This window comes from Vigna radiata, chromosome 4 (genome assembly GCF_000741045.1).
Source record: "Vigna radiata var. radiata cultivar VC1973A chromosome 4, Vradiata_ver6, whole genome shotgun sequence".
NCBI classification, from domain to species: Eukaryota; Viridiplantae; Streptophyta; class Magnoliopsida; order Fabales; family Fabaceae; genus Vigna; species Vigna radiata.
The window spans coordinates 14,891,956-14,901,846 of record NC_028354.1 but is presented as its reverse complement, the minus strand read 5'-3'; the positions used below and the strand labels follow the sequence as shown (position 1 = coordinate 14,901,846).

General features: G+C 31.2%; 2 protein-coding genes across 3 annotated transcripts in view; both read left to right on the top strand.

Annotated features, from left to right (window-relative positions):
• The window catches only part of LOC106758409 (bifunctional aspartate aminotransferase and glutamate/aspartate-prephenate aminotransferase-like), a 3,432-nt gene extending 2,778 nt beyond the window's left edge, over positions 1–654 (top strand). The window contains exon 5 of the mRNA XM_014641336.2: positions 594–654. Coding sequence (XP_014496822.1) covers positions 594–654 — 61 coding nt within the window. The remainder of the gene's footprint in view (positions 1–593) is intronic.
• Positions 655–6,055: 5,401 nt separating this feature from the next.
• LOC106759523 (probable serine/threonine-protein kinase At1g01540) lies at positions 6,056–9,891 on the top strand. 2 transcript variants are annotated; one of them, XM_014642733.2, is made up of 7 exons: positions 6,056–7,010; positions 8,269–8,373; positions 8,480–8,602; positions 8,690–8,860; positions 8,977–9,106; positions 9,199–9,408; positions 9,524–9,891. In XM_014642733.2, exons 1-7 carry the CDS (start codon positions 6,415–6,417, stop codon positions 9,662–9,664), a joined length of 1,476 nt encoding a protein of 491 aa, XP_014498219.1. In that variant the 5' UTR covers positions 6,056–6,414; the 3' UTR covers positions 9,665–9,891. The 2 variants fall into 2 exon arrangements, with proteins under 2 accessions (XP_014498219.1, XP_014498218.1); XM_014642732.2 differs by having other exon boundaries at positions 6,058–7,010; positions 9,518–9,891.

Below are 9,891 nucleotides of genomic sequence, written 5' to 3'. Positions count from 1 at the left end.
AAACTAAGAGGAATAAGTTAACATTCAGCAGCTTCAAAAATAGTAATGAACAGGAATCACAAAGAACATTCTTAAAAGTAAATATAAAATAATTTCCATTTTTTCAAAATTTATACAAAATAATGACTATATTACTTTTTATTAAAATTATTTATGTTTTATTAAATAATAAAACACTAACATTGTGCTATAAAATTTTTAAATTATAATTTATCTTCAATATTTGTATAAAAATGCTTAGAGTGAAGAAAATAATAATAGTAAAATATTCTATAAAAACTGTTAAACATATATTACAAAAAAAAAATAAAAAATAATTTAAAATATATTCAAAATACTTTATTTCACCCTAAGTCACTTTAAGAATTAGAAAAATAAGACTCAATTTCATCTGATTAAGTAACAAGATATTATTATTATTTTTATTTCTCTTTTTACCTTATTTTATTTCATTATTTTAATTTATATTTATTTAACTTTTTTATATTTCATTTTAAGTGCTCTTATTTTTTTGTGTAGTAAGTGGTTATTTACATGTACAATAATAAAAGTGGTTTAATTCTAGTAGTAATGATCAGATTTATCTGGTGCAGTAAATGGTTATCTATTAAGTCCTATGTGGTTATATCTGGAAGAGGTTTTGTGCAACAATAAAAGTGGTTTAATTCAATAGCAATGATCACATTTATTTGTTGCAGTAAGTGGTTATCTACTAAGTCCTATCTAGTTATTTTTGAAAGAGGTTCTATACAATAATAATAAAAGAGGTTTAATTCAATATCAATCATCACATTTCTTTGGTGTAGTAAGTAAGTCCTATGTGGTTATTTCTGAAAGAGGTTATGTACACCAATAAAAGTGGTTTAATTCAATAACAATGATCACATTTCTTTGGTGCAGTAAGTGGTTGTCTACTAAGTCCTAAGTGGTTATTTCAGAATGGTATTTTGTACAACAATAAAAGTGGTTTAATTCAATCCCAATGACCACATTTTTTTGGTGCAGTAAGTGGTTATTTTCTAAGTCCTAAGTGGTTATTTTCTAAGTCCTAAGTGGTTATTTCAGAACGACCTTTTGTACAACAATAAAAATTGGGCTTAATATCTCCCTTGGTCCTCGTATTTGTGTGAAAATCTCAGTTCGGTCCTCAAGTTTTGAACTGTCTCAATTGGGTCATAATTTTTGTAAAAATGCACACATTTTACCCCAACCATTAAATGATCTCAAACGGCGTTAAGTTTAGCTGACGTGGTATGCTNACGTGTTGGCTTAATCCCTTCTTGGTCCTCGTATTTGTGTGAAAATCTCAGTTCGGTCCTCAAGTTTTGAACTGTCTCAATTGGGTCATAATTTTTGTAAAAATGCACACGTTTTACCCCAATCGCTAACTAATCTCACTGTGCAACAAATATCTTCTGCTATTAGTGGAATAAATAGCTCAAAGGTTGGTGATGAACCTATAGGTTACCAAGTTGGTTCATTTGCAGAAAAGGCTATGAGACTGATTGCACTGGTTACGCGAGTTTTTCGGTGACTTTATTTTTTGAGCCGACGAGATAATCTGTGTAAAATCCCTGATTCTCAGAGAGATGAATAAAATCTCAATTCAAATAAACTAAATAATAGGCATTGTGTCACGTGAAACACTGTTTATTTTAAAAAATAATTCATATAATTAAATAATACACGTCAGCATGTCTTCTGGCTACCACGTTAGCTAAACTTAACGTCTGCTTGAGGGAGTGGAAGTTGTTGCTGCCAAAGAAGATCTCTGTTATGTAGATAATATGAATACTGATTTGTCGACTGACTCATCACAATTTGACACTAAGATGACTATGTACCGTGAGGAAGGAGAAAATGAAGACACCACAAAAACCTCCCTCAACGAATCTTCACAGCAAGCAGTTTTGCATACATCATCGAGGTCTTCTACCAATGATAAACTCCATTCTATGGCAAAGAAGGTGGCATAGGCCAAAGAATCCACATATTTATTATGGAAAAATTATAACATACTTGTTTAAATATATATTTGAGATGATAGATTAACACTATATGTGTATATGTATTTAGTTATAGAGATTTATTTCTGGTTTATATGTACAGGGGTTATTTCAAAAACGCTATTTGATGTTTGCTTTGTGTTGTGATGATGACTGATTTTGGTTTTTGCAGACTTATCGTCATAAGGAAAAAGGGTTTTTGTGTGGATCTTTGCTAGAGTGAGAGATATGAGATGCCTGCATAAGTAGTACTTTGTATGGAATAAATGAAAGTGATAAATTAAATGGAAGTGGAAGTAATTAGAGAATTGTTAATTGAGTTGATAAGAGTGAGAAGGCATGTTCATAAAGAAGGGCCAACTGTGATTTTCACAATCGCATGCTGCATTATGCATTATACATTATTCTCTCTCTAAATGCTTTCTTTTAGTACTATTCTCTGCCAATACATTTTAATACTACATTCAAAACATTCTTCCATGCCTGTTGCCACCACACCTTTTCACAACTTTTTTTTTCCAACCTTGTAAACTAATATATATATTTATATATTACAATTTTACTTTTCAATAACAAATTATGTTATTTTTAATATTAAATATACTTTTTATCTTTAAATTTTGACATGAAATTAAAATTTATTTTTGTTTCAAACTTTAATATAGTTTAGTTTTCAAATTTTAAAAAAGAAAAAAATATAATTTTTTTAATCTAATTGAATTAAATTTTTTTATGTTCAAATAACGTTTAGAATATACTTTAACACGTAAAAGTAAAGAGTAATATCATTAAATTACAAAAGCTATATATATATATATATATATATATATATATATATATTTAATTTTAAATTTTGAAGACTAAAATATACTATAATATAAAATAAAAATAAATTTTAATTTTATATTCAGAAGTATAAATATATTTAACTTTTATGTTTATTTTATAATTATTATTTATTTTGTGAAGAAAATGGCGTCTGAATTTCAATTAATAATAATAAATTGCTTTGATGCAATAATGCATTCTTAACCGAAAAGAAAACCCAAAAAGTGTTATTCTTACTCACAAAGTCACACTTTGATTATGCCTTTCCTAATGTTACAAAATTTCCACGTTTTATACTAATTACGCACGGAATAACACATCAAGACTCATACATCCTATGCAAATTTAGATTTATTAAAGATAAAGGCCAAATTTATATCATAAATAAGAATAAATTTCTCTTTTTCCAAATCAATTTTATAAAAATAATTAATTTCAAAGTCATTTTACAATATAATATCAAACTTAATATAGTAATTAATGTTAGAATCATTAAAAATCTATTTTAATCAAAGTTTAGGCTTATCATTTTAATATTTAGGGTTAAATATATTTTTTATCTTTAAATTATCATGTAATTTTGGTTTTTATTATTTTTTGAAACTTTGATCTATTTTTAATTATTGTTTTTTAAGTTTTGAATTTAGTTTTTTCATGATAAACAATAATTTATTTTAGGTGACTAATTCACGCGGGAGGTGTCTCTCTGGTGATTCACCACCCTTTATCGTCTGCTTGTTTCTATTATGACATCCTTCCTACATTTGATTGCCTCCCCGCCTTACCTTCATCTTATCCTTTTTCGTTTCTTCTTCCACGGCAACAATGGAGCAAGCCAAATGTCAATGGCCAACCACATATTCTTGCTTTCTTTTAATGGCACTTCATTCTTCTCTTTTTCTCTTAAATATTCTCTTTTATATTAGATTGGAAAAGAAAATCAAAATTAAAATCACTCTTAAAATACTATCTCTCCGACCCTTTTTTTTCTTATCCATTCTCTATTTTCTTTACACCTATTCTCAAAAGAACGCAGATGGTTGCCTTTTATACTGTATGGGTCGGATGATCATATTAATCTTTCTTAACCAAACATGTCGGATACTCATAGAAATCAAAATACAGTTAATTTGATCGAACATGACAAAAATTCTGATTCAGGACGAACGGCCAAAGATGAATGTCCAGTTTAAGTTTATAATTAAGTTTTTCTATAAAGATTAAGATAAATGGTAATTAGAGGTATTAAGTTGCGATTAGACTGTGATTAAGATTTCGCTAATTTTAGACCCATGACGAAAACTATAAATACAAGTGAGATAAGTAATTCATATTTACTATATATTAATTATCATTGTTCTAGATTACCATACAGACTGACTTTGGTATGAGGATCTTTGACAAGTTCACCTCCAGATAATAGAGAAAAAACAAAGACCAAAAATCACTACCAAAAATTATTATAGGAAAAATTGTGAAAATGTTGAAAATAAGTCAGTCTCATACTCAAAACACTATCTTTATCTTTTAGGATGGAATTACTTTTTGTTTAGTTCATTCTTCCATTTTTATCCTAAATATTCTCTTTTATAAGAAAATGGAAAAGAAAGAAAAAATTAAAATCATTCTAAAAATATTGACCCTAGACCCTTTTATTTTAATGGAGACTATCAATAACCTTAATCAAGCTTTGTGTTGGAGCTCAAAAGTGCCTATGCTATTGCTAAGTTAAGAAAAAGAGGAATATTAAAAAAAATCAGTGTATAAAAATAATTTTTTATGGCACTCATGTTTGCTAGTGTTACAATATCTCTGGATTTTCTACTGCCATAGAGATTATGTAGATCAGTTCCAATCTATAAGATTGTGAGATGATATAGGTCCACTTTACATTAATTTGTTGAAAACTAGAGAATGCAATGTATTTTTTGCATTAATAATTTTTAAAGGGAATATGGTTTAATTTTTCTTTTTTGAATATAAGTTGCTTTTCTTTTTTGAATTGGAAGTTGACAAAAACTTATATATTGATTATGCTTTTGATATTGGTACGTAAAAAAATTTTGCAAATATTAAAAAATAATTGCATTTGACAAATATATTATGCGATATTATTCAATAAAAAACCAAATTCAAATATGAACTGATTTCATTGATTATCTGTTAAAAAAATCGATAGAACAATATTTTTTTTTCTGATACCATTTTATTTTTTTAAAGAAAGTCAAAGTTTAAACGTGTTTATAAGAAGATTCAAATCCAAATTTGGTCAAATTAACTAACTCTAGTGGAATTTAATTGACTTAATAAAAGCCAGAAAAAAAAACACTGAACAAAAAAGAAGCTACAAAAGTATGTTTTATTTTTCTTCTTCAAACACCTTAAGAAAAAGTTTTTTTTTTTTTTTTTTTTTTTTTTTTTTTTTTTTTTTTACAAAGCTAAATTAGATACTTAAACTATGCCATGTGGAACAGTGCCTGAGTTCGATTTCAACAATTTCGAACGTTAATATTCTGTTACTGTTTCTTTCATTTTATTGTACTTCTTTGTTTGTCTTTGTCATTTTGTAGGAGCCTTCTTTCCCCTGTCCACATATGTTGAATGATTAATAATAGATGTTGTCAATCATAAATAAATATCAATATTATTTATTATATTAAGAAAATAAACACAATTAAATACTATTATTTATAGCATTTATCATCCTTATACAAAGAGTTGCATGACCAAAACTAAACAATATAGGTCAAACCACATAACAGTTCAGCAATTAATGTATTTCCAGTATTCAATAATGAGATTGTACGCTAAATCTTCTTAAAATATTTTTTGGACAACTTGATTGATTAATTATTGTTATTAATTGAGTAAATTATTAAATACAATCTTTAAAGACACCTTTTCTCTTACCATATGACCTGTTAAAAATAAATAGATTTGTCCTTTATTGTTATCAAAGAAAGATGAAAAATAATTTATTTATTGTAAGGGGCAAAATTATATAAATTTGAGATTAAAATACGAATAGTTATTTTAAAAACTATAATCAAACATTAATCTTTTTTTTTTCATACAATACTAAAAAGATGTTGTAAAGAGAAATTGGAAAAGAGTATAACGTTCCTTTTTTTTTTCTGTATTTATTATTATTATTATTATTATTATTATTATGGTTGTTGTTGTTGAATGAGAAAGAAAACAAAAACAAAAGAGTACACAGCAAACATGAAACCCTTTCCTCAGCACTCTTTGCTGGCTTCATCACTCAACCTTTTTTGTCTGTCTGTCTCTCTCTCTCTCTCTCTTACACACTTCCATTCATGCTGCTAAATTTTCTATTCATCTCATTTTCTTTCAACCCCACATTCTTTTTCTTTCTCTCTTCTTCCCCTTCTTTCAAAGCATTGATTTTCATCTCTTTACTTCACCCTTACCGCGTAGCCGGCGTCGGAAAATCCTCCCTTGTCTCAATTTTCAGGCGAACCAAATGCTACCCGCTTCCTAGAACCTCGCCGTGTGCCGGAAAGTTCACTTTTTTCTTTCTTTTCCGGCGACCCATTGTCCTCTTTAGTCTGCAGCAATGTCAATCTTCGACGGAGCTTTCATGAACACGCAGCTTTCCAAGCACACTTCTATCTTCGGGCTCCGTCTCTGGGTCGTGATCGGAATCCTCATCGGCGTCTTCATCGTCTTCACGCTCTTCCTCCTCTCCCTCTGTCTAGTATCTCGTCGGAACCGCCGCCGTTCTGTCGCCGGCTATAAGGTCGCCGGATCCGCCCAAGCGGCGAAGGAAATTCATACTATAGTGCACCTTCCTGGATCCCACATGCCCCGGCCTCCGGCGAAGGCGCCGGAGATCCAGGTGGAGATGGGGAAGGCGGAACACCGGGTGGTTGTCCACTGCGATAGGGTTTCGAGTGAGGAGAGTAAGGGAACGATGGGGAGTGGTTGCGAAACGACGTCGTCTTTTGGAAGTGGGAGTGTTGGTGGGCTTGGGCTTGGGCCTGAGGTTTCTCATCTTGGGTGGGGGAGGTGGTACACTCTGAGGGAGCTTGAGGATGCCACTGGAGGGTTGTGTCCGGAAAACGTGGTTGGTGAAGGTGGTTATGGCATTGTCTATCATGGGGTGCTTAATGATGGTACCAAAATTGCCGTGAAGAACCTCTTGAATAACAAGTATGTCTTTTTCTTTACTATAATTTCTGTGCTTATTGGAAACTTTCATGAATATGACTTTTACTCTCAGCTATAAATTTTCATAAATATGGCTTACAAGGTAGTTATTGTAAAAAATAACTAACATGTACTAGTGTTAGAAGATTCTTCTCAATGTTGAAGGTATGGTGAAGGGGAGGGTAATTTAAGGTAGCCTGATTGAACTCATGATTAGCTAATAATCAAGGTTCAACTGGGCAATTTCTTTAAAAGCCAATAAATTTATCATATAATAAGTTGAGTTTAACAGATACATAATTAGTCGGAAATTATTGTCGTTTTGATTTTTGTTATAGCAGTTTATAAACTTTTTATACATGATAATTTGTTAATGGATGACAGTGTAGAAGACTTTACCACTGTGAGATGTATTATTTACTGTAACATGATAGCTTTACTTTTATTCTGTCTCGATCAATCCTTGTTGCAAGTTTGATGTTTTGGTTGGATTTTGGAATGGTCTTCAGAAATCTCAGGAAAAATTAGTTGTCTAATTTATTTATGTTTGTTGATGTCATTATTTTCTGGTGATTCTGTATCATAGAGATGCATATTGTGTGATGAGCGTTCAAATATTGGTTTCCCTTTGTGAGCTGGCTTTTCTTAATTTGGCTCACATGATGAAAATTTTCGTTTGTGATTTTTCAACCCTGTGTTGCCCGTTGATATTGTGAATCTGGGGAATGACAAAAGCAAATGATTTGTTTTTTTGTCGTGTTCTATTTGGTTGCAAACAAGTTTAGTAAAATTTTGCTTGAAAATACTAATTGTAAATATTCAACTGTCTCTATTATAATTGAAATGATTTAGACATGCTGTTCGTTATTCTCTTCAATGATTGTCCTGGTGGCAACTAACCTTATATATCCTCGCCAATGATACCAGCTTTTTGCTGTAGGCCAGTGTTTGCTTCTTTTACTTTAACCAGTGTTTCTACTTTTTAACTTTTATTTGTGTTATCCTTGTCTGGTATGCTAGAAGTTATCCTTGAAGTGAGTCACTCGTGTGAAGAAAAGAATAATTTTTCTTTTGATCTCCTTCCTCCTACCAAATTGATTAATATTTCATTTCTTGGAGTTTTGTATTCTAATGTATTTTATTACGAGTCTCTCTCATATTGGATTGACTATTTCATATTTCTATCTTGTGATTTCTTGTTCCTGGTCTTGTGCTTGTCTTTATCTTAAAAACAAGTTATTCATGTTTAACCTTTTTTCAGGGGCCAAGCTGAGAAAGAATTTAAAGTAGAAGTAGAAGCTATTGGTCGAGTGCGACACAAAAATCTTGTTCGGTTGCTTGGCTACTGTGTTGAGGGAGCCTACAGGTATCAATATCTTCTCTTACAAACTAAAGAAAAATAAAAATTGATGCTATAAATGCTGTTTGGTTTGATGAGATGTGAGATTTGAAGTGTGGTATTGTTTTCACAGGATGCTTGTGTATGAATATGTAGACAATGGTAATCTAGAACAATGGTTGCATGGGGATGTCGGACCTGTAAGCCCTTTGACATGGAACATACGCATGAACATTATTTTGGGAACTGCAAGAGGGTACCGAATTTGTTATAAACCTTCATAGACTGGAATCCATGGTGATGTTTGATTGTTTTGATCGTGTGCTTTTGTTTATCTTTTCAGATTGGCTTATCTTCATGAGGGTCTTGAGCCAAAAGTTGTTCACCGAGATGTGAAATCAAGCAACATACTCATTGATCGACAATGGAACTCCAAGGTTTCTGATTTTGGACTTGCCAAGCTTTTGTGTTCTGAGAATAGTTATGTCACAACTCGAGTGATGGGGACATTTGGGTTAGTATGAATAAACCAAACATTTTCCTATCTTTTACCAAATTAGAATTAGTTTCAGTTCCTGTATGATGATTATTGTAGTCAAAAGATAGTGACTCTCTTTTCTCTTTCGGTAGTTATGTTGCACCAGAATATGCCTGCACCGGAATGCTGACTGAGAAGAGTGATATTTATAGCTTTGGAATCCTTATCATGGAGATAATAACTGGAAGAAGCCCTGTTGATTATGCTAGACCACAAGGAGAGGTTAGATGCCATCACTAAGAAAAGAGAACTGCTAATATATCTGCCATCTTCTCTCTTTTTTGGGCTAACAATGCATGTTGGAACAATTACAGGTTAATTTAATAGAATGGTTGAAGACTATGGTCGGGAATAGAAAATCTGAGGAAGTAGTTGATCCTAAGCTTCCTGAGATGCCATCTTCAAAGGCTCTTAAACGTGCTTTGTTGATTGCTCTTCGGTGTGTTGATCCTGATGCAACAAAGAGACCAAAGATGGGACATGTGATCCACATGCTTGAGGCAGACGACATGTTATTCCACAATGTATGTTCTTTTTACCTTCTTAATTTTACCTTATACTTTATTTGACTAAAATAAATCAATGTCATTCAACATGCCACCCACATAAACTTCTTTCCCTTTCCTATCTTAGGAACAGAAAACTGATGGAGATTCTTCTCGTTCCTATCAAAATGAACATAAGGACTCAAATTTAGACAAGAGAACAGATGGTGTCACTGATCAAAGTGAAGATGCTAGTAGTAGTAGAAATAATCATCAGGCCACTACATGGAGATGATAACAAGCTGATAATTAAATAGAACTACGTGCTTATTTTTTGGTCTCTACTGCTAGTTTGTCGATTCTTATGTCTAGCCCAATTTAAAAAGTGAAAGCAGTGTTGCCCCTTTTTTTCTTTATTATATAAGTTTTCAGTGTTGTTATCAACCCCAATTTGGGATTCATTTTCAAGTGTATACTCTGATTCCTTGTTATAAAGTAAAAAATTTATGACCTATCTGTTCA

Excerpts from the sequence above, each read along its gene's own strand:
- LOC106759523 (XM_014642732.2), top strand. The coding sequence starts at position 6,415 with ATGTCAATCTTCGACGGAGCTTTCATGAACACGCAGCTTTCCAAGCAC. Across the intron at positions 7,011-8,268 it reads AAGAACCTCTTGAATAACAA|GGGCCAAGCTGAGAAAGAAT; the intron begins GTATGTCTTTTT and ends ACCTTTTTTCAG. Across the intron at positions 8,374-8,479 it reads TGTGTTGAGGGAGCCTACAG|GATGCTTGTGTATGAATATG; the intron begins GTATCAATATCT and ends TTGTTTTCACAG.